At 40.4% G+C, this 25180-nt stretch overlaps 1 protein-coding gene across 2 annotated transcripts; it reads right to left on the reverse strand.

Moving 5' to 3' along the window:
* Positions 1-85: 85 nt before the first annotated feature.
* On the reverse strand, positions 86-24003 carry PAXBP1 (PAX3 and PAX7 binding protein 1). 2 transcript variants are annotated; one of them, XM_040054138.2, is made up of 18 exons: positions 23477-24003; positions 22570-22698; positions 20819-20998; positions 19516-19737; positions 18855-18958; positions 18287-18507; positions 17168-17357; positions 13011-13134; positions 10925-11024; positions 10323-10438; positions 7844-8043; positions 6278-6422; positions 6005-6126; positions 5354-5430; positions 5023-5089; positions 3336-3482; positions 2799-2953; positions 86-1603 (listed from the first exon to the last, which is right to left on the reverse strand). In XM_040054138.2, the coding sequence occupies exons 1-18, from the start codon at positions 23931-23933 to the stop codon at positions 1486-1488; spliced, it is 2874 nt and encodes a 957-aa protein (XP_039910072.1). In that variant the 5' UTR covers positions 23934-24003; the 3' UTR covers positions 86-1485. The 2 variants fall into 2 exon arrangements, with proteins under 2 accessions (XP_039910072.1, XP_039910078.2); XM_040054144.2 differs by having other exon boundaries at positions 123-1603; positions 19642-19737.
* Positions 24004-25180: the final 1177 nt, after the last annotated feature.

Consider the following 25180-nt stretch of genomic DNA (forward strand, 5'->3'; position numbering starts at 1 on the left):
TCAACCAGAACTAGCAACCACATAATTTCCTTCACTCCTTTCCTAAAGGAACAAACCTTACCAGGTTGCACTGCAACAACTCCTTGACAGATGAGTTTATTGAAGCAATTTTTAAAAGCAGGCATTTCTGAATGTGCTCCATTAATCCCAGCTGTTCAAAAAAACAATTATCTGGAATCCCAAGGAAGCATGCATGTTACAAATGGTAGGTGTTTAATATACTCATTTATACCACATGACATAGGCATAAATATTCAGTATGCAAATTAATTGCTACAGTTACCCTAAAAAGAAGTTGGGCACACATGGAGAATAGCTCTTAACCCAAGGCTTTTACAGCTGTCCGCCTGCCTTTGACACCAAGATCAAGTCATTAGTGTTCTCATGTGTATCAACAGATTTTTGAAGTGGTTGTTCACTTAAATTTAAATTAAATGCCTTGGATTTTTTAGGGCTATACTTAGATGATATTTAGTGGGAAGTGTAACATTTGAATATTTACTACGATACTTCAAAGGTTTTTTTCACCCTCATTTTGCTCCATATCTGCAGCTACCCTAACCTGAAGGAACAGCTTCCATGAATTACATTACAAAATGAAAACAACAAAAAAAACCAAAGCAAAGAAACAAAACCCCAAACCCAACACTCTCCCCGCTGCAAATCCTGACACAACTTAAGCAACTTAGAAAAGGAAGGAGGGTCCAGAACTCAGAGGTAAACCATCACTCCTACAAAATGAAAGGTATTTGGAGCTTAGGAAGTGCCACCATCTACACATGCACAATAATCACAAATTCTCACTGTTTGCCTGTATTAAAAAAAAAAGTAACTTCACCATTTATCGAGATTTTCCTTTTGAAGAACAGTCATAAGAGTTCTGTCTTCTGAATTTCTAAATGCAAATCATTTTTTAGTTACTCCACTTGGAGTGCACAGATGCTTTTTAAAGGTCAGGATCCACTTCAATGAGTCCCTACTCTTCAACTTGTGATTCTTCACATATTTGAATGTTTTACCAGCCCTTTTGACCAATAAAGATCATTTTATTGTCAAAATAAGTATTTTTTAGCAAATGAAAAGCTTGTTGCGACAGTACAACATCTCTATATCCAGTGTGAAAGCAACATGGTGGTATAAATATATGCATACATTGTATTACACAGAATCTATTATACACATTCCAGTTAACCATGGAACAATTAACAGGAGTAGATGGCCACTGATTATGGGCACAAAGTATTTCTGTGAATGAGATTTTGAGAAATTTGAGGGAAAATCTGGTTTCTGGAAAGATGACAACCTTGGGATTCCATTTTTGTTTTCAATGAAGTCAATGATTTTTATTTTTACGGATGCTGTATATAAGAATGCACTTTGTATTAAAACAGAGATCAATACTTTACAGTTTAAGAAACTTTACATATGTACATAAATTACACATCAGGAATGGTTTTAAAGCTCAAAATGAGTGGCGGGAAAAGCCTATTTTCCTTCTGTTAGAATCTTGAACTCTTTTACGTTGTGATCATTTGCAACAGTAACAGCATGATCCAGGGCTCGGATACTTGCTAGAAGCTTTATGATCTGCTTGATGTGCTCCCTAAAAGAGAGGCAAGAGAAGTCAATACAGAAACAGAACAATCAATGATGGATCAATCTTCCAACAGAAGACTACATAATGGAGCCCTATATTTCATATTCCTGTTGCAGATTTATTATACTTGCTTAATGGGAGTGATGGCAACAGATTTGTTAAATGCTGGGGAAAAGCAGGACAGAAGATAAAAATCAGAACCTGCTATGAGAACAGGATAATTAGATGTTTCTCCTCCAATACAAATTTTACGAAGTTATCATTTCACCTGGTGAAGAAAGTTCTTTTAAATTTAGAAACACACCAAAGAAGAGAGTTCAAAATCTTAAATAAACTTAAATCCCAAACTACTACACTCAAACACAGGACTGTACCAAGATTGGAAGACTGTTTATTCCTGTGCTGTTGCTGTTCCCACAGCATGTCAGGTTACTTGGCCAGCAGTAACAGGTCTAATGCAAATTTTTAATTAAGCTGATCATTGGATTCAAGAAAAATTACTCTTGGATCTCAGACAAAACAGGTTCATCTAGCTGGTTGTGTAAATAGTCAGAACTTTTGAACTGTATACAAAAGACAGTTTGCAATTTAGAAGGCACTATGCAGGAATCGGTAACAGGCTCACAAGTTGAAACAGTCCAAACGTGGCAGCTACAAAATTTGGCAGAATCCTAAGAATGCTTTGGGTTGGAAGGCACCTTAAAGCTTATCTCAGTCCAACGCCCCTGCCATGGACAGGGACACCTTCCAGCAGACCAGGTTGCTCACAGCTCCATCCAACCTGGCCTTGAGCATTTCTAGGGACAGGAAGCTTTTCTGGGCAACCTGTGCCAGGGCCTCACCACTGTCACAGCCAAAAATTCCTTCCCTATATCTAACAAATATCTCCTCCTTCACGTTTAAAGCCATTGCCCCTCATCCTGACAGTATCTGCTCCTATAAAAACGCTTCTCCCTGCTTTTTATAAACCCCCTTAAGAATCCAGGACACTAAGCAGTAGTGCAAAATATATTATCAGTGTTTCAGTGTTTTCAGCAGTTGCTATTTTCAGACACCTTAAAAATATCCATTTCTAACATGTGAATTCAAAGAAGTTTGCAAAGACACACAGCAGGATGGAGAGAATTACCCACGTTTGCATACACTGGCAAAATAAATCAAATCCTAAGAACTGCAACTCCTTTAACTCAAAATAAGTTACCTTGCATTTCTCTTCTCTACATCAGAGCAACCAATGCTGTTTCTGTAAATTGTATCAGCCAGGTGAACAAGGTATCTACAGAAGTTTTCTAGCTGAGAAATAGTCTTGTCTCCTGTTAGATTAATGAACCACTGCTTAGGGAAGCAAGCAATTACCTACAAAAAACAGAAAAAAGGAAGTTAAACCCAATGTAACAAAGTTTTTAAAAGCTATGTAACATGACTTGTGAAGTCTGTCTAGTAAGACTACAGGGACAAGGCCCAACTGAGTGAAAAAAATGAGAAAACCACAAAAAAAACCCCACCAAATCCAAGCTGTAAAGCACTGAAACCCATAGTATATACTTAATCCATCTACAGGCATGAGGCAGAGAAGTTTCTTTCTTTAGTCTGTATACTTAAAAAAATAAAATCTGTTTTTCACTGACGACAGCTTTTGAGGTGTCAAAGCCAAGATTTCACAGGCAACGTCAAGTTTGGACTGTATTTTCCTTTCAGTTGAAATCCATTACATTAAACATTGCTTGGTTTTACTTACACTTTGAGCTTTCTTAATGCTGTCCTCTCCATACTCTGAGTTTTGAAAAGCCATAAGAATGTATCTGTTTAGCAACCCATCTATGGACAGCTCCTGTAGAGTTTTGTTTGAAAGGATTCCATACCACTGGAGAAAGTTTCCCAATAACTGAAAATACAACACAGGGAAAATAACTATTCCAAAACTTACTGAAACCAGAGAGTTGATCAAACACATCAAACATTTTAGAATTTAAATGTTTTGCAAACCTATTCAGAATACAGTTTCCCCTGCTGCTGCAATTTAAACAGAAAATTCCAGAGAAGAGTTCTGTTTGTGTGACCATGGAGAGCAGTTGTTCAATCAACATCAGTCTCTAGTTTTCTGTTTAGCTGGGAGTTAATTTTCTTCACAGTCTTTTGTTGGAAATAAACTATGACAGCCACAGCTTTGAGCTCCTCCACTCACCAAAAGTAGTATATTTTATTCTGACAAGCACAAGGATATAAAAAACCTGGGGTGAGTAAGCTTACTGACCCCGTAATGTTCAAGTTGAAATGATGCTGCTTCCACTTGACAACCTTTTCAACTACAAAACCAATTAGGTGGGAAAAGCCCTCTGAGATCAAGTCTGCTCTTAGACCAAACACCACCTTGTCAACTCGACCAGAATATGGAGTGCCACGTCCATCTTAATCGCCTCCAGGGATGTGACTCCACCACCTTGCTAGACAGTCCATTCCCATGGTTAATTATCCTTTCTGGGAAAAAATTCTTCCCCTTGTCCATTCTGAGGCTCTCCTGGCACACAACTCGAGGACATTTTCTCTCAGCCTATCGCTGGCTGCCTGGGAGCAGAGCCAGACCCCACCAGGCCACACCCCGCTGTCAGGAAGTGATAAGGCGCCCCTGGTCCTGTCCCTCTCCTTCCCTGCCTCCTCTTCTCCAGGCTAAACAACCCCAACTCCCTCAGCTGCTCCTAACAGGACTTCCCCTGTAGACCATTCCCAGCTCTGTTCCCATCTCTGGACGCTCTCCAGCCTCTCAATGTCCTTCCCAAACTGAGGGGCCCAGAGCCGGACACAGCATTCGAGGTGTGGCCTCGGTAGTGCCCAGCACGATCACTGCCCTGGTCCTTCTGGACACACCACTGCTGGAACAGGCCAGGTGCCCTTCACCTTCTCGCCCACCTGGGCACACCTGGCTCGTCTTCAGCTTCTGTTGAAGGTCCTGCACTGCCAGGACCTTACCTGCCCAGCAGCTCTCCAGCCATTCTTCCCTCAGCCTGCAGCTCTGGGGTTACCATGGACAAAGTGTGACCCCAGCACTCGGCCTTGTTCACCCTCATTCCACCGGCCTCATCAATCCGGGTCCCTCTGCAGAGCCTTCCTGCCCTCCAGCAGACCAACACTCCTGCCCAACTTGGTGTCATCCACAAATTTACTGAGGGTGCACTTGATCCCCTCATCCAGATCATCAATACGGATATAAAACAGGACTGGGGCCAAAACTGAGCCCTGGGGAACACCACTAACGGACCGGACATACTGGGAAAAGGACACAGGGCATTATCAAAACCCAACAATCTGAGCTGGAGTTTTGCAAATGAAGTTGAAGCAGTTTCCATCTACCTTTTTCCACAAATGATAGGATTTTATTGCTACACTGTCTTAGACTAAAGATTTACTGGATGTATTTACTGACTTACCTTAACAGAGGACCAGAACTGACGTTGGAAAAACAAATACGGACCAGAGTTCTTGTTTTCTAAGATGCTGGAAAGTAAGAAGTTTTGTTTAATGAGCAACCAAGACCATACCTCTGTCTTGAATTTGCTGGCTTTTTCCTTCCAACACACAGTTCATTTCCATAAATATTACCTTCCATCCTTCTTGTCTTTGCTAAATGCCCCAGAACGGTAACAAAAGATCTCCTGTACCCAGGCACTGAACCACATTGGGAAAAAAACCTCATAACTATGGACAGAACACAGTGACTTGCTTAGAAAGGTCTAACACCATACTTTAAAGTAAACTTACTTTTTTGGATACAAGGGCATGAATACATCATCATCTAGTGTTCTCCTCATTCTTAGCAACAATGCCTTTAGAAGCATCTGAAACAGGTAATTTTTTTTTTAAATGTCCAATGCACTGCTCAGTAGTTAAACACTCAGAAACTGATTTTTAAAGCAACAATGAATGCTTGTGACCGTAACAGTAAACATACATACATATTTGAGCACACAAATAAAGAGTCTTAAAGAAGTCTGTAATAATTAACAGAGCTGAAATTTGACACTTTAAATTAAAACCTGAACCCTTAACACTGGTTCCTGCATTCACAGAAGTCAAATAAACCAATCCAATTTCCAAGCAATACATTTGAAAAGGCTGCAAAGATCTAAAAAAGAAAAACCTGAGTATTTGTAGCCAACCCTTACAGCAAAACTGGAGACCAACAAGTCTTAGTACCTCTGGTGTACCTTTTTATCTCTAGTATCTATTTTGGGGAGGCTCCATTGAGTTTCTTCTTTTAATTTATCACCATACACCCCAGAGTCAGGCTGCAGAGCACCAAATAATTCAAAAATTCTTTTTCTTGCTGTATTTCCCAACATAAGATATTAAAAATGTATTCAAACTCCTTAACTTATGCAACCTATTTAAGAAAAAAATCCAACAACTTACTTGTGTATTTTTGTTTTCAGCGTTCACCACTGAGGGATATCCATCTATTAGTTTCTGTACAATTGCTACCATTCTAGATGTCTGTGTGGTAGAAAAGGGATCCCAGATATTTTCAGAAATTACTGTAAGAGATTAAAGAATTACTGCATTTTACAAATACTCAAATACAAGTACTGAGACATCCATGCAATTATTTATGAAACAGTAACATTTGAAAGCAAAAACAAGCATCAGACCCCACAACCCCTTCCCTCCCATTTTCTAAGCCTATACCTGTTAATTTAGGAAGAACAACTCTCTCTACAATGGTAGGCAATAGTGAAATATCAGCATCATCTTTCACCTGCTCCTGCTCTTCACAGCCATAAAACAGCAATGACTCAAACCACAACATCGTTTCAAAATCTCGACACTTGCCCTAATAAAAAACAGAATTGGGGTTAGATTCCTAAAAAATTTGAAGTTAACACACAGAAAATGTATTATGAATGCAAGTACAATACACTCACAAAAACAGCTTTAAAATACTCTGCCAAATGAACCAGTTCATTCTACCAGCACAGCCACTAGATGTAATGAAAAGAGAAAACAGCTGAAGCAAGATTGATTTTTTCAGCAGTTGTTGCCCCACAGATTTTATCTTCTGCTTACATCTGAGCCAAACAAAAGCCTACAGATTAGAGTACAAATCAGAAGTACACCTCAATTGTGCTGCATTATAAAATTATGCCTTCTGGATTTAAAACCCCTCTTTATGAGCACCTTGTAATTTTTCTATTTTAACAAAATGTTTACCAGGAAGAGTAACAGAGAACAGTGAATACAGTTAGACTTGACAATTCTGTACCATGCCTCCAACTAACATGAGCTTTATTTTGGCAACATGAAAACTCAGAAAAATAGCATGGGGGAAGAGAGGATGCACAAATAATGTTTTAAATTTAATGAGGGCATCTTACTTAGATTTTTCCTTGTTTGATTAATGAAGTCAAACATCAAATTAATAGCATTACTTTAATACTCTGAATTTTCTCAGAGTACACCTCCTCTGTTCTTGGAGAAGAGGTGACAGAAAATCCCCTTCTGCAGATATTGTCTTGGTAGTTCAGGAAAAAAAAAAAAAAAGCACCAAAAAAGGAGGAACAGAGACGGAATCAAAAGCTACCTGTTTGTCCTGGTGGCACCTCATGAAAGCATACATATGCAAGCTGGACAATGAATGTGTGCTTCCACAGTGCTGTCCTGCTTTTCCCATGTTCCCTACATAATAACTGGGCAGTAAGTACTATGAGAATGACTTGGAAATTGCCAGCCAGTATTCTACAGGGTATGGAGATGTACATGAGAGACAGATACATAACCTAGAGACATAGGTTGTAATTCCACATAAGGACAAGCTTCTTAGTTCCACTTCTGATAAAACAGCATTATCTAGAGTCACAATGTTCTCTTAAGTATTTTAAAGACTAAATGTATTTTCATAGAACCAAACAATGGTTTGGGTTGGAAGGGATCCGAAAGATCAGCTAGTTCCAACCCACCACCCTGTGCAGTTGCAGACCTTTTGGTCTGCACCACTTCCTGAGAAGGAACTGGCAATACGCCAAATTGAACTCTGGGCTGCTGGGAACACTGAGGATTAATTAGTCCTGGCACCCCCGCCCCCCCCGAAAAACTTTGCCCCAAGACTGGTGCCCATTTGAACGTTCATCCCTAGAACACACCTTTAGGAGAAGCACACATCAAAGACACAATACACACAATTTACTTTGTTCTGCTCAAGTGTGAAAGAACCATCATGTAGCAGCTAACACAGAGGCTGCTTGCAGAGAAGCTTACCTCCAAAGGAGTCCAGGTAAGCAGCTGAAGTCTGATTAAAGGGTTAAACAACTTTGGTAAACAAAGGCCAATATAAGCATCCTTATAAGAAGCAAAGTACTTGGAGCGCCAAGCTTCAAACTGTGACTTAATGCAATCAATGGAGTAAAAGCTCTCCACAACATCTTCAAAAACTTTGCTGGATTCTTTCAATATACGATCTAGCAGGGGAGAAAAGGAACAAGCAGTTAATCACCTACTCCTTGTACTCCTCTTTCAAGACATTCTTTGATGCTCACTGGCATAAGCTAACTCCCATAAAGAAAACAAAACAAAAAAACCCCATCATCTTTAGAAGTTCTGTTACCCCTGCCTCAAACACACAAAGCTGTAAAAACAGAAGCGCATGAGGACTCTCCAACAGACTGTTTTATCACAGGTCTTACTTTAAACATTTCATGGAAGGATTTTAAGTTACCAGATGTAATCAGGATTGGTGACATTACTGGGCTGTATTCAGAGTGGATCAAATGTCAAAGCTGGCCTTGCTTTGCATGAGAGTTTCAAACAGCTGATCTCCAGGCCCCTTCCAACTCAGATTATTCTACATCTTTGATAATTCAAGTGCAGATATAGGAGGCATCTCAGATAAGCCAACTGAATCGGCAGTTCAGACAGGGAGGATCCTGGCAGGCACCACGCTAAACTGCTGCCCAGAACATGCCTGCTGGCACTGGGCAGTGATTACAGTTCTCCAGCACCTTCATTTTTTTTTTTTTTTTTTTAGTACCAGTATTCTACGCAGTCCAGACCTTTTTCTCTATGTATTATTTTCCCTTCATCTTTTCTGCTTCTCGGGGTTAGTGTCGTATTAATCAGTCGTATCAGCTGCAGCCACAGTTGTAAATGTTCAGTTACAGTAGTAGCCCTTACACAATGAACACAACTAGTACACACAGCAGGCAGAGACAGGGCTGAGGGAATGGGATATTATGTCATATAACCACACTTTTCATACTGGGATTAAGAAAAAACACTCCATATAAAGTTAGTAGGTCCAAAGTGTACTCCTCTGCTTCACTGCTGTTTCTGGACTAGCATGAGAGCTACAAACAATAGCAAGAAAAGCTTTACAAACACTATGCCTATTCAGAAATTGAAGAAATTTCTACAAAATGCTTTTGCACACATGAACTGCCAAATTACCAAGCACAATTTGGCCCCATTGAATCTAGATAATTTAATTTAGCAAAGTTAATTATAGCATCTAACAACCCTGAATAGTTGTTCTGTTTATCCAAGACCCCTCCCTGTATGCAGAAAATCAGTGTAATCATAAAATTGCAGTGAATCACCGAGCAACTAAAAGTGTGGAAACTGTCTGCACTTCCAAAGGACCTAACAGCTAGACAAGTTCACCTAATTTCTTTTCTAATACTTTCATACTTCAGGTCTCCACAACCACCTACAGTAATGACTTTGCCATTTATTACCTTCTCTGTGGGAAACAACCTCTTTATTTTAAACCTATCCTATCACTTAATTTCATGGTCCCTAGCTCTCACACTGTGAAAAGCCGATATTGCTCTCCTACTTGAAGAAACCAAAACCATTCCATCCCTCCTCAAATGCAACACAAGCAATTCTATGTATGTGATCCTTGCTGCTCTCTTCCTCCTCACTTCTTCTAACTCGATTCTCTTTTGATCAGAGCAAATGCTAATTGTACCACAAGATTTCAATGTTTGCATTCAACATTGTGTTCTATCATTTGCAAACTTTGCCAGGCTGCAACAGGACTCTACAAAACTTCTGTCATTGTATTTCTAGAAACTTATTCACAACTCCACTAAACACTTGCTGTGAATCAAAAAAAGATTTTTAAAGCACCGAGGTTTTCAAAACTTCAAAAGTAAGACAAACTCATATTTCAAGAATGATAAATTATTTTACAAATTGGAAGGTAGACTTAATGATGGTCCAAAAGCTAACTACTTGCCAGCACAAGCATATATGAATTAAATAAATAGAACCTCATGAAAGATGGGCTATTCAGTCAGCTGCAAGACACACAACAGGTTGGTGAGAGAGACTATTCTGGTCTGCTATAAATAGGGCTGCATTTGGATCAATTTTTTTTCATCTGGAGTACCTGAAGGGAGTCTTTTTGCACGATGGAGAGGGACTATTTTACAAGGGCCTGGAATACCAGGACAAGGGGGAATGGCCTCCCACTGACAGAGGGCAGGGTTAGATGGGATATTGGAAAGAAATTCTTCCCTGTGAGGATGGTGAGGTCCTGGCATAGGCTGCCCAGAGAAGCTGTGACTGCTCCATGCCTGGAAGTGTTCAAGGTCAGACTGGATGGGGCTTGGAGCAACCTGGTCAGTGGAAGATGTTCCTGCCCATGGCAGGGGGTTGGAACTGGGTGGGCTTTAAGGTCCCTTCCAACCCAGACCATGCTGTGATTCTGTGATAAAGCTTGGGTAGCTTTTCTAACCTCGCTCCAAGTTGAAGTTTGTGATATCTGTTGAAGTCTCCTCGTCATCGCTGGAAAGGCCTTCAAGGTGATCTGCCATCTTCCCAGTTTGCTCTCTTGCTTGTCTACGGCGAGCTCTGGAAAGGAGCAGCAGTATAAACCAGCTATCACCTGTATAAACTAGCTACAGTAAAGCAAGAGAGACCAGCTGTTTTCCCCATCTATACAATGAATATACCCACTTAGGTTTGTCCTTTTAGTTCTAGAAAAGTCAAGCTGAAAAGAACTTCTACTATGCCACCACCTCAACATTCCACTATGTTGTTACCTCAAACAATGAGAAGAAACAAAATCAGCAGAGACCATATAGATACGGAAAGCATTAACTTTGCATTCTTTTAGTGATTTTAAATCAGTATCATGGCATGTTTTGTAAACTTGCAGGATAAGCTGGGATGTATAAGAATATGCCTGCCCAGCACACTAGCTGAAGTGGTTTTTTCCCTTGGCAGGGAAGAAGCAAACATTGCCACTCATGTTAGCACGTCACAGAGAACAGCTGTATCTTGCAAGCAGAAAATGGAGAGAGACTCCTAAAGGAGAAAAGAAATCTCATTCTCTACCTTCTAGCCTCCCTCTCTGCAGTTCGACGCTTGACTTGTTCCTGATAGATCACTCTGTCTCGCCCAAAAGAATCAAGATTTGGTGCCATCAGTGCTTTATCTGTAAAATTACATCGATGAAAATTAAAATGCTTATTTATGATTCCATATATGTGCTGTAGGCAGTTTCATAAGAGACTTTTATCCCCTTTTAAACTAAGTGTAATTTGAAATAGAAAGTTGAAGTATTAAAAAAAAAAAAGAAAAAACCCCACAATACCCCCCAGAAGCCTGAATTCACGATGTGTAGAGGTTAAAACAGAAAGTGGAGGAGTTTGGAAAAATTTCCACTTAAATGTCAAGTAGTTTTGACTGTAATTCACTCTTATCCCTCTCACAAGTGCTGAACTACAGGGAAGTCAACAGTTTTAACAGAAATAGCTTAAATGAAATGTCCAAGAAAAAAGTGCTTCCTTCCACAAACGCATTCACCACATAATTTTTGAGAAGAAAACTAGCAAAAAAAGCAGACAAGAGTGACTGAGGTAAGAATATATGTTATTTCAGAGTTCCAGTCTTAGGTGTTTCTAAGTTTATATGCTTTAGATTGCCTAAAGTTTAAAACACATTGAAATCTACAGAAAGATAAACCATCTTCCCTCCTCTTTTCAAGCTCTGCTCATCTATATTCCTGGCTAGAGAAAACAACACAGCTAGAACAGCAGATAGCAGGTAGGAGTGTTTCCAGTTCCTCCTTTCCAGGTAATTTTCAACAGCCGACTGAAAGCTAACCACTGCTCAAGTCCACCCATTAAAGTATTAACATTAACATTTAAGCAACAGCCTGTCCAAACTTCATGAATACATTGACATGTTCTGACAAAATCACTTTACAAATTCATCATTTCAAGTATTAATGCCAATCTATGTCAGTATTCCAATTCAACACCTGAACTACTAAGAGCCTTCTCTAAACTTCCAGATACTAAATAAGATCTCTCTGTAAAACCCAACCTCAGCAATGAGAAATATTCCCATCCTATCAGCAAATTTCAGTATAAAAGAATCCATTCTAAGCTTCTTTAGTTCTCAAAACAGCATTTTCATGCTAAAACTACAAGGCCATATGATGCCTGGAACTCCAAATTACAGTCCTAGAAAGAATATGTATGCTAACCACTCTATAAAGGAATGGCCACCTCTGACACCCTAACACTACTTCACCTTCATTTGAGTTCTAGCTAATGGTATTTACAAGATTTCATCTCTGGAAACTCTGGCAGAAAAGGGAGATGCCATTGATTATAGAATTTTACATCAGCAACAGGACAGAAAGCCATTTTTAAAAATGAGAAGCTCTCTGAAGCATAAAGAAGACTCCTATTAATAGGATATTTCATCCATTGATTTAATATGCTGAATAAAACCTCCTCTAAGAAACATATATTTCCATCCAAGTTAACATTTATGCTTTTATAAAGTTTTACATACTGAAGAGTAATCACCGTAAGAAACCTCCTCAGTGAGAAGCTGCCATCCACAAATTCTCAGTAAGCAGGAATTTTTTACTAGCTACTCTTAAGCTGTATTTCATACAGGGTCACTGTATTAGTCTGATTAGTCTTCCAGTTCTTTAATTTACCAGATAAGTGTCTGAAATCAAATACTTATACTGGTTACAAAACAGACCATTAGTTAGAAGTCTAGCCCAGTGCTTAGTGGCTTTATACAGTCAACTGTACATGTTAAATGATGTTTATAGATTCAGGAAGGTTAAACTCAATTTTTAAAAAGTCCTGATGTAAAAAGAAAATGGGGAGTCACATACTACTACTCCCACAGCCACCATGCATGCATTTTTAGTGCTAGGAAGGAGAAAATATAGTTAAGTGAAACAGAAAGGAGAGATGAAGTCAGAGTTACAGTGGTTTCAAGTTTAAAACAGAACAGATTACAGAACTTTCATCTAAACTTGCTTCTACTCATATCAAGAGGAAGAATAAACTTTAATAAGACAGTCATACATCAAACATTTACATTTCAGTTAAGTCAGACTAAGTAAACAAGGTTGTTTAATGAATAATAAAAACCTTCAAGATGGACTGACTTGAATGGCTTGAAAACTCCGAAGATTCATCTTTAATATCATCTTGTCGTCTTTGGACAAGGCGGGAAGCTCGCTGTTTGTACAGCTGGTGCATTGCAGATTCAAGTTCGTTAATCAGAGGCACCTGTAAAAATACAACACACCACGTAATACCCGGATCCTGAGCTGCTCAGCTTTTGGGGTCCCAGTCTATTCCAGAGCAAAATGCTGTCACTGTGCTCCCAGCAGCGCAAAGTCCTGCCTTTTACTCGTTTCTATCATTTGCACCAGGAAATAGGTCGAGTGTGGAGAATGCATACATTTAACATTGGCAGCTTTCAATCAGAACAAGAGCATTCTGAAAGCAACTTCCATGGCTTGAATGAGTCTACACAGCCAGACGTCCTACTTAGAGAGTGAAATATTCTTTCCAGTACTCTTGCTTTCCCTACCAAGTGTGTTATGTGCTGGATAAAGGTTCAATTATTTCCTGCCTTTAACCGAGAATGTAGAAGTACTCTGTACATCAGTGAGAAAATAACCTGACTGTACACAGTGAAAAAACAACCCGTCAATCTAACCTACTGAAGCCAGCAGCTGTTGTTTTGCTCTAGCTCTTAATAGTATATGCTGAAATATTACTGAAATGAAATCAAACCCTGCATAACGGTGTTATGCCAACAGGTAATTCAAATCAGTCATACACCCCTCTAGCTTAGCACTAAAATTAAAATAGTACAATTTGTGCAAGTTATGCATTAAGTATAACCTTGAATTAATCAGGTAGGTCAGGTCAGACCTGTCACTTTTTTTTTCTTTAATATGAACTATTTTAGTAGCATCTCTGACAAAAAATAGATGATATTGTGACAGCCAGGGATTTCCTGACATTAAATAGCAGGTTCACTGCTCTTCTTTTTTTTTTTTTCCTTGGGACAAGTCAAAATTAGATCATTATAAATATGCAAATGCAAACCAGTTTTCATAATCTCTTAATTTGGAAAGGCAAGTCCTTTTGCTACGAACACTTAAACCATGTCCTCCTTACCTCTGAGATGTATGCTTACTCCAGTCTTCCAGCCTTTTATATTTCATTGCTGCCTACCATCCAGGATTGTTTTTTTCAAAACAAAAGATAGAAATTGTATCCTGATATATTTTAGAAGGTGACTCAGCAGCTATTAAAGAACCTCCTTTAGCAAAATGTAAAATTCTGAGTTTACAGCTACAGGGTCATTTCAGCTCGCTGAGACTGACACACACATCAGAGAAGAAAAAGGTATTAGCTTTGTGGGGAAAAAACGGGCTCCAGGAATTAAAATGAAAGCAGCTCTGCACCGACTCAAAATACTTACACCACTCTTTTTGAGAAAAGAATAGCGAGAAAGACAAGGGAGGAATAAGCTTCCAAGTGATGGAAGTTTATATTCAGAATTTAAGACAGTTTTGAAAACAGAAATAATAGTTTAAAAATACTAGTTTTACTGCACTTTACCACAGAAAATATAACTTCTTCTCTTAAGCATATAGAGGAAATTCTAAGATTGAAAAGTTAAATGCAATTTTTTCAAAGCATCCCTAGTGGTTTCTTCAGCAATTTTCTCAGGATTAAAAAAGCAACCTAGTGATGTATTCAGATATATGAATCCACTCAAAATATTTCCCATTTAGAATACAAGAGACTTAGAACCCCTACTCTTCTCTAATCAATACCGTGGTTAATGAGTGGCTGACAAATTCACTGACCACTATAAAGTTACAGCCCTCATTCCCTGTTTTGTTCAGTCAGTACCTTAAATTCAGTGTTTTCAAGGGGATTTTTTGTTCACTTTCCCTGTATACAGTGGAAGAGGAAAAGCAGAAATGTCTCTAGACATTTAGATTACAAGGGTAATTCTGACACACAGAGCGTGTTTTGGTAATTGACTTTTGCAGGTAAAGTAACAGTTTATCTACTTGTGCTGTTAAAGGTATGCCGAGAACAATTCAATCTTTTTGTATCCACTGTATGCTCCTACATTCAAAACACAGAAGCGTCATTGTGACTTGCCAACCTTCTCAGGAAGCGTTATTTTGACAGTAATTACTTCTGAAGGAAGTCATGCAACCATCTTCTACCTCTACCGGTTTTCTTTTTTATGGGGAAAAAATGGTATTACACAGGATTTGACCTTTCTAGTGCTTGTTTATAAAATCTGTAAAATAGCTGTCTTGTTATACTCCCTGCTGTGCCTTAAGAATGGGCAAAGTGATCATAACATTCATATTTAAATATAAAGATATGTTTTCATATATGTATGTACACAGGTATACTTACATAGACATACAGTATTATTATTACATATATATATACACACACATATCCTCATGTATATTATAATAACTACATACATTGTTGTAAATAATAATAATAACACTTTAAATAGAAGCAGTCAGGGCCACAGATTCTACAAAAGAAGCTGAAGGTAATTTATCTCTACACTCAAAAGATTAGAACAATTTACTGTCCTACTGCATTTCATTTAAATAAAAACTGATACTGACTTTATTACTTGACTGTGTCCCCTTCTGACACCTCTTTTTTAGAAAACTTCAGAAACTTTTCAGTGTCCTGTGGGCCTGGTTCTGAATTTGATGCTACTTTTGTCATGCTGAAAGCACTGAATTCCAAACCACATTATCTGGACAAACAATATCAACATAAACTAAATACTCCTGTTAGACTGACCACATCACCTGCTGCTTTTGCAACTCACTTTACATTCAAGTACAGCAGCAGCCTCCACCTGAAACCAGCAAAACTCTGTGAATGCCCCTAAGGAGCCTGAGATGATAGAAGTCACACCTTAAGAGTATTTGAACAACACAGTTTATGCTATCAAGAACCTCCCGACATGGTTCACAGTTATCACAAATGTAACTTACCAAAAGGTCTTTAGAAAGCAAACACTGAATAGAGACACAGATATTTAACCTGAATTCTGAAATACAAATTTATCTCAGAGTAGTAATGTAAATTTATCTTCAGTAGGAATTCAGCCATCTAAATCAGCACTGGGTAATCAGTACTGCCAGAGGTGCTTAGGAAAGTACCTTTATTAATCTTCAACAGCTTATGCTAATACAGACTCGGGAATATGGCTTCTTAAGTGAACAATGAGTTGCAACTAATTAGTTACACTAATCAATCAGCTGGGTGAATTAACTGTCCCGTACTTCCTGGGTTTGCTCATGACAATAGTTACTTTTACAGGACCAAGACTGACTCCCCCAGTTCCACTAATAGTGGACAATTAATGTCTAACCCATCAGCACCCAAAATGCTTTTCCATTCCTCTCCCACAGCTAATGAGCTAAGCAAGCAGTATCTTAAAACCACTCAATTATTCTGACAAGATATTAAGAAATACTACTACTGTATTCAAGTCAGAAGACAATGAAGAAACAGCCAGTATACTGCTAACTGAATTCCACAGTGTGTGCCTAATATGTATATATGTGTACATCCTGTGTGTGCCTAATACGTATATATATGTGTATATATATATTCAGGAGTTTCTATTATATTTAAACAAAGTAAGTAATCAAAGCACAGTGCATAACACAAGAAAAAAGACTAAGTTTTTGACTTTGAGATGCATAAAAGTATCACGCTACATGAAAGAAATATATTTTAGGTGTGGGTGTCTTTGAACAGCTATGCTAGTTTTAAAACTTCTCTCCTTCAGACTCCAGAGCAATACTGAGGAGCATCTGGCAGGAGGAAGTTTATAATAACACAGAAAATACAAGTCTCTGTTACTGTGTACACCAAGCACTCCAGAAAGCAGCAAAGCCATCATTCAGCCCTTACTTTTGCTAACCTGATATCCAACACAAGTAAAAAGGAATATCTGAGTAAAGTTGAAACGCCAGAGCATCTACCAAAACCCTGAAGACACAAAATCTGCAAGTTTTTAGGTAATCTAAAGTCAATGAGCTAGGAGATTTCTGATAATCAGCTTAGCACAATAAAAAGTTATTTTCAATCCTCAAACAACCAAACCTTTTGAAGAATAAGGTCTCAAAGGACTTTTTTGAAAACAGGGGGAGATGTGGTGCTTGGCATGTAATAAGAAACCCTTTTTTTTTTTTTTTTTTTTTTTTTTTTAAAGAGATTAATGTTTTTGCATCCTTACCTTTTCACTGAAACACTCAAGCAAGTCTTGGACATACCCTCGCATTTCTTGCAAAAACTTATACCGTTCACCAATACCCCCAGAAGACCCTTCTAATCTTTCAATTGCCTTGGTAGAGTCCTCTTGGCTTTGCTGATGCTTCTCATACTGCTGCCGATTAGCTTTGTGCATTTCTTTCATAGAGTCCAACCTGAAGGGCAATGGATAAATAGTAAATTTACATCCGAAAGTCTCTCTATTTCAGACCATTGAGACATCAAACAGACAGCACAGTGCAAGTACTGAGCCTATATATGGGAAATTTTGCAAAAACATTCTCGACCTTTGATTTGTCACCTTCTCCCCTCTCTTCACGAACTGTAAGGCTAATGAATGAAACTCATTTCCTAGACTATGCCGTAGTGCATTGTATTGGACACTCCTACAAACTCTCCCAGGAGCTGGTAGCATACAGACTAGTGCAAGGCTGTCCCTAATGAAAAGCTGGCTGGACAGTTTGGGGGTAGACAGGAATACAAAGCATTCTTTTTCCTCTACTAACTTGACTCACTGTCAAAGGCTGCAACACTCCAAGGGTCATACAAACCAATTTTGAAGACTTGTAAAGTGCGAGCTGTTCACTACATATGATTCTCATTGCAATTGTGTTGTTTGTTCTGTATCTTTTGCATACCTGACAAGCAGATTACAGTGTTTGAGCCAAAAAATCCCTGTATACACTAAAAATTAAATTCTTTATCTACTGAAGGGGAAATCTTGGATTCACAGTTTAAAGGAATGCAGCTTGATAAGCTAAACACCTCACTGGCCTTTCATTTCTTCACTATAAGAACTGTGCAGTGTCCAGAAGATGCAACCTCTCTTCAACAAGATCAATGGCCTCACATTTTAAGCTTCACTTCCAGAGAAGCAATCCAAGGAGATTTTCGAACAAAGTGTCAATGTCATCTTCACTTAGAGCTTTTTTGTTTGTCTTTTTTTTTTTTTTTTTTAATGGATGTGCCAGTCAGTACTTTTCCAGCGATGAAACTCTGTGTTTGCTCACCGAGACTAAAAGACACCTGAGGAACAGAAACCTAGGGAACAGGTCTTTAAGTCTAAAAAGATGGTCTGTCCTACCTGTCTTTAAGCTGTTTCTTTACCAAATCAATAGTAACAGGAGTCATCTCATTACTGGGAGTTTTGAAAGGAACTGTATTATCTGTTTTTTGAGACTTGGTTTCTGATGATCCATACGCAGCATACGTGTATGGAATGCCATATGATGAACCATAAGACAGCGTCTGGTAAGTGTTCTGGTAGTACACATTATTCACTTCTGCAGGCTGACTTGGTTGAACCTAGTAGCAGAGGAAATGCAATTGTACCATATTAGGCTTTACAAAAAGGGGAAACTTTTCTTACACAACTCAAATCAAAGTGAAAAACGTAAGCAGATACAGTTACAAAATGTAATTATCAAAGAGGATTTAAGTGTCCATATCTAAGGCAGAAGAAACAAATACCCTCAAGAAGGTAAATGGACCAATTCTTAGTATCATTACCATTCTAAACACTTACACTATTTCTCTTTAAAGAGCATCAGAATTCACACAAACGAAATAGGCTTCTGTAAACCACTCAAGTTTGTAAAGGATTCGGCCAATACTTGTAGAAAACAAAACAGAGCACACAGTTATATACATGCCTGGGGTATGTTGATTCCTTTTCGTATCTGCTCTTGCTCCCATCTACTGAGTTCTTCATCTTGCTCCCCTGCCACTAGTGCTTCATCATCGCTGCCCTCAATACCTTCACATAAGTAAAAAAAAAGACAATAATGCATTCATAATTATAAGGGCCACAAATTCAAAAACCTGAAACCATGCCTCAGTGAGAACATCTCAGAGCATCTTCCTTTCCTCTTCATGAGGAATTAAGGACAATGGCCTGTGCATTATTAGCACATTATTCCACCAGAGAGATCCAGTGGAAAAATTTGCAATTCACTGCTGGTAAAATCCTCTAATGTCTAACTCCTTTTCCAAAAGGTTATTTTACCTGCTTGACAGCAAGCAGAATTCTACATCAAATATCTTCTCACAACTATATACTTCCTAAAAACAGAGTACAGGAAAAACAAGGATTGATCCTTAGTGTAAGTTTCTATCACAGTCAGCAGTGTGTACAGAACCCAGTTTTGTGATCAAAATTCTACAAGCATATTCCATTATGTAGTGCTTTTCCTCAGAAATGTTATGCAACTCCAGAGTGTTTGAAAAACATGCTGGTTAAAAATGCTGAATGTGAGCACTTGCAGTGAAAACAGTGTGAATATTTATCAGCTGACCTTCCAAAAAGCGGTTTACCTATTTCCTCAGCAATCTTTTGCCTTTGAGATTTTTCCTTCACTGTAAAAACTATTCTCCTCTTCTCGTCATCATCTTCATCATCACTGGCATCATTTTCATCTTCTCGAACAAGGCGGCCTTTACCTGGTTCACTGTCAACGGGGGTAAAGTCTCCAAGTTCACGAGCCATTTGACGCTTTTTCCTAGCGGCATGAATAAAAGCAGCATCTGGAATTTCTCCTAGAGACAGATGTGTGCACTGTTAAACAACCACTGCAACAAAGCAGGTGTTACAGTTTCTTACTGCTCATCTCTGTCACCACACCAAATAATTTCTGCACACAGGAAAAAAATGTGAGAGGAAACAAATCCACACTCATAGAAAATGTTTGAAAGCAACTTAGATGCTAAGTATGTCAACTTTCTGTCATGACCAGAAACCCTCACAGCTGGGATCATCACACAAAGTCTGGCTCTGCTTCCAGCAGCTCATGTGCTAAGAGCAGAAGCCTGATGCTCCAGCGGGAAATGGTCTTAAAGAAGAGGAAGTGCTTTACAGGAGCTGACTATTGCAAAGGGAGGAAGAAAATGACTGTGACACTTCCTATCCCAATACTACTCCCAGCTCTTATTTTGGGGGAATAAAAAGCACTGACCATATCAACAGACAATCATTGGTCAGAGATTAAGAGGACATCAAATCAGACACAGTTAATATACAGAAGATTGTACAATCAAGGGGAAACATGAAGTGTCAGACCTAATTGAAAACTCTTAAAATCTGCAGCACGAAACGCAACTTACGTAAGTCATTATAAATCAAAGTGTGAACCCTGGACACCCACTGGGTATTTGGAGAGCAGACTACCATAATTAGCAAACTAGTTTCAAAGATATTTTCTCCGAGTGATTTCTTTGGCCGCAGAGCCTGACTAAAACCTCAGTATACAAAACAGGACAGGAAAATATTCTGGACACCTTGCAGACCCATAATTGAAACATTTGAATTAAATAAGAGATTTTAACTGAAAGCAGTTAAATCCCATGTGAAGTCACCTATTCCAAATCTAGATTTTCTTGCACTTTGTCATCAACTTGAGAGACAGGTTCCTGCTTCTGACATCAGGATGAAGCATTCTGTAGCAAAACGTTTTCTCTCCTAAGGCTTGTAAATCTCAACACCTTTAGAAAAATAGCAGTTTCTTGAATTCTCTGATGCCAAATTGTTGGAAACTATTTCCAAATCTCTCACATACATTAGTTTGCTGTAAACATTGGCTAAATCACTCGGTAACTTAGCAGACATATTACAAAAACTAACCTGGGCGGAGAACATTCAGTGACGACAGAGCACTTGAAAAAGCACCACCAGCAGCTTTTGGTTTTTCTTCTTCCTTCTCACTTTCAACTTCCATTTCTTCTTCACCATGCTCACTGTTTGCAGTCCCATCTTCTTGGCCTATATCCTTATTCTGTCCTGTCTTTTCTAGTGGTGCTTCAGCTGATAAGACAGCAGAGTCCATGTTTTACTCCTTTTATAAAGATCACTCAGAAGTATTGTTTTTAAGATATAACAATCAAAAGTGAAAATCAAATGAAAATGTTAAATAATAATTTTATTGTTTGAGATCTAGGAAAATACACTTTCTTAATTGTGATTAAATCACTGACATCCCCTCAAAATAAAATGTGAAAAGGCAGGCCCCACCAAGCACTGAACATTCTCCATACTGTCAAGTATTAAAAGAGCGGGGGAACTCAACCTTGTCAAAGTCTCTTACATAAAGCCTGTGCTTTCTCACTGCATAGGTACACCAGATCTTTCCACAAGAACCGACTGATTTCAAAAGAATCCTTCATTTTCCTCTTGGGCTACACCCTACATTAGGTGGGTAACATACTGATGCAGGCAGCAAATACAAATAATATGTAAAAAATGCATGTTAAACCCAGCTACCCACTCCAAGATGCACATATCTGAGGTTTCAGACTCAAGCATCTGTTTAGAGAATCCAGACTACTCTCTCAGTAGCAGCCTTGAAGTCTTTGAACTAAAGCCACATGAACTGGGGAGAGCACAATAAACTGAAATAAACAAACATTACCCACGCAGTCATGTGCAAAATGCAATGTTTTAAGGATCCCTGTGACAGAAGCAAGAATCCTGGTTTTCACATATGACCTAAACATTAGCCACAGAAATTATAATTTCTGGTTTTGCTCCACACCACTGCATAGGCAATTTAAGGATTGTAATAAGAAAGAATTTGTGGGTTTTCTAAATGCAGACAAGACCTTTAAAACTAATTTAATTAAATTTAAAAAGAGTATTTCCTGCATGGGACCATGTTCACCCCCATGCGCTTCTCTAGACCACTGCAATCTTTAGACCACAAGCCTCCCAGCTCATGCTAGCAGCATTACATAATCTATGTAAAAACTTAAGTGGAAAAGCAACCACTGCACTCTATCAATGAGCTTCCCAAAGACCAACAGTATAATGAAACTGAAGTCCCAGGCTCTATTTCAAACTCTCAAGGACTGTACATTGTTAACGGATTGTTTTTCTCCACCACTTTCAGCCTGTCATCTTCATCAATTCTACTCGAAGGTCCAAGTCCTGAAACAGGCAGCTGTAGAACAATTAACTTTATAACAAAGAGCACCACTCTGCTCACCCCAACAACTTTCCTTTTCGAAGAAGATGTATTGCATGGTCACATCCTGTCGGACAAGCACCAGGTATGTTTTCAAACTAAGGTAATTCCTTCCTAATTCAATAAGCAACTCATCTGTCATAAACACAGCTGCAATTCCGAATACTGATGTCTACTGACAATCACCTGACAGAACTGAGAAGTTCCATCCTTCTATGTTAATTTCTACAGGAGAATCAAAGAACTCTCTGTCAGCTGGAGAACAGCATTCCTAAGGCTCAAGTAACACATTTCATCTGTGCTTTACTTCAGCTCTAAATGTGAAATGCTCTAGAAGAGCATCGTGAAAACAAGAAATTAAATGACAGTACTTCATCTTTTCTACTACAAAAGTTACTATTAGTTTTGCAGTTACCATCTGTTGGAGAATTGACTTCTGTTTTAACTTTTGATTTTTCAAGATCTTCTTTGTATTCCTTCTTCAACTGTTTTACAATCTTTTTGCTGTAACTTGATTTCTTCACTTTGAAAACTTCTTCTGTTTCTTTAAAAGAGAAATCGGATAACATTACGCTAGATCTCTCAAGCATACTTATTTATTAAAGCTCTTAATTTTGTACCCAGAACTTCACAAATACCATTAAAAAACATTGCAGGGTTCTATCACAGTCTACAGTGAAAGGCTTATTCTACATTTTCAGTACTTCCATCATGATTTCGAATCACGAGTCTCAGAAACTAAGTTCTAATGATTTCAAGAGAATTCCTTCTAAGACGACTGAAAACTATATAAACTGTTCAGACAACAGGCAGTGCGTCCGAGGTGACCCGTGAACACTAGCCACATCAGACTAAAACAAACTCGACACAAAGGCACGGGACAGATGCTCCTCAGGCAACGCCGCCGGCTCCAGGGGGAGGGTACGGGCTGCACCTACTCCCGCACAAACCTGCGTGCCACCCACGAGCAGTGAACGCGGCACAGGTGAAGCACCAGCGACAGAGAGGCAGAGGCACACCACCACTAAACCCGCTGGGAGCACGCTGGGCCCGCAGGAGCCAGCTCGGGCCGGGGAAGGAGCGGGCACTACGGGCACTCCATGCCCGCACATCCCTGGCCGCCCGTACCCTGCCTTCAGGGCTCCCCCCCTCTTATGTGATCCCACATCACTCCACGCCACACGGGGGACTACTTTAAAAAATAAATACGGATACCGGCCCTCTTGGAGGGCCGGAGGGAGGCCTAGTACAGGCTGAGCAGCTCCGGGTCCCTTCCACTCCCACAAGAAGCGACCCAAAAGCCAAGCGACCACCCGCCTCACCCTCCTCCTCGTCCTGGAAGCTCAGCAGGCTGGCCCTCGGCACCTCTTTGTTCTCCCGAGACCGCTTCTTCTCCTTGGGGCGCCCGGCCGCCGGCAGCCCATTGCCCTGCTGGGGCTGCGGCGGCGGCGGGGGCCGCAGGACAGCGGGCGCTGGCAGAGTCCCCAGGCCTGTTCGGTCGGCCCCCATCAAGCCCAGCCCCAAGCCGAGAGCCGCGCCGTAGCTCGCGGCGCAGGCGAAGGCCGCAGGGCTGCCGGGCAGGGCGAGGGGCACGCAGCCGGCGGGCAGCGGCAGGAGCCCGGCGCCCGGCGCCAGCGGCACCGAGGCCTCGCTGGGCCCTTCCCCCGCCGTCCCCACCGCCGGCGCCGGCTCCTGAGGCGGCTCTTCGTCGCGCTCCTCATCCTCCTCCTCCGAGTCGTTCCGCTTCCGCACATTCACCCTCCGCGCCTTGCGGAACATCCCTCCGAGCACCGACCGGCTGCCCCACCAGGCCGCGGTGCCGCCCGCTCCGGCCGCCCCGCGCCGCGGCCCAGGCCCGGCCCCGCGAGCATGGCGCCGCCCGCAGCGCCCCCTGCCGCCGGCTCCGCCACCGGCGGGCGGAGGACGCGGCACTGCGCCTGCGCGGCGGGGAGCGCGCGGAGCGGGGGCAAGCGCGGCCCGCCCCGCCCCCCTGACCCCTTCACGGCCGCCGCCATCTTGTGTCGGGAGAGCAGCGCGAGCCGGGCGGGAAAGGGGGGAGAGGGAGGGAGGGGGCGGTGATGTAAGTATAGAGTGGGTTATATTTTTTAAAAAGATTCGTCGTGCGAGAGGAGTTTGTTGCAGAAAAATTGTTTTATTACGTCAGAGGTACACGCGTTTTGGAGACATTGCTGTGGAAAAATTCTGCGAGGCTCTAATGCAGTATTTCCATAGGGCAGAGCCATATCAAACAGAATTGGGAGAATCAGGTTCTTGGTATCCACTGGGGCAGATCACCACGTCATCCGTTGGGAATATCACCACAGTACTGGAGCTGTTGATTTCCATAGCTGAGGATTTTTTGCTCTTTCCAGGAAAAAAATCCTGCAGTACTTACTTGGGCACTGGAATAAAAGGTCTTTTGCACCAGCCTTATTCAGAACACTACCGTGACAAAAGTATCTGGAAGTTTTATTTGCTCTGTTAGAAAGCCCATGGATTTATTAACCTCCTTTCTTCCCAACAGGGCCAGAACACGTACATCCTCAGCTACTGCTGCATGTTTGAATTTTTTGGACACTGCTGTCATGGTAATGGGGAAATACTGTGATTTCAGCACATTTTTTTTTTTTTACCGGAGGGCACCAGATCTTTGCTGAAGATCATCTAGGTTTCATTTTTCCAGATTTTGGAGAAAGCCTTGGTAACATTCAATATATAATCAATATATTTGTGTGTACCAGGGTTTTTGGTTGGTTGGTTGGTTTTGTTTTTTTTTTAACACAACAGTATCCTATGTAGGATTGGTGAGTTGCTAGTTTGCTAGGTTGCTAGTATTGCAGGCACAGCACATATCCTTCTGAGCTATGTGAAGTGCTGATAAAACCTGATTTTGATCCATGTGAAGCTACATCTGCTCCAGCCTCTGTCTGTAAGTTTTTAGGACCAGGGACCACCTCTTACTACATCTTGCACAGCAACTGCTAAAGGCTTTGTCAGTTGCTCTGCCCCCACTTCATTTACCCTGC

The sequence above is a fragment of the Hirundo rustica genome, chromosome 2 (genome assembly GCF_015227805.2).
Source record: "Hirundo rustica isolate bHirRus1 chromosome 2, bHirRus1.pri.v3, whole genome shotgun sequence".
NCBI lineage: Eukaryota > Metazoa > Chordata > Aves > Passeriformes > Hirundinidae > Hirundo > Hirundo rustica.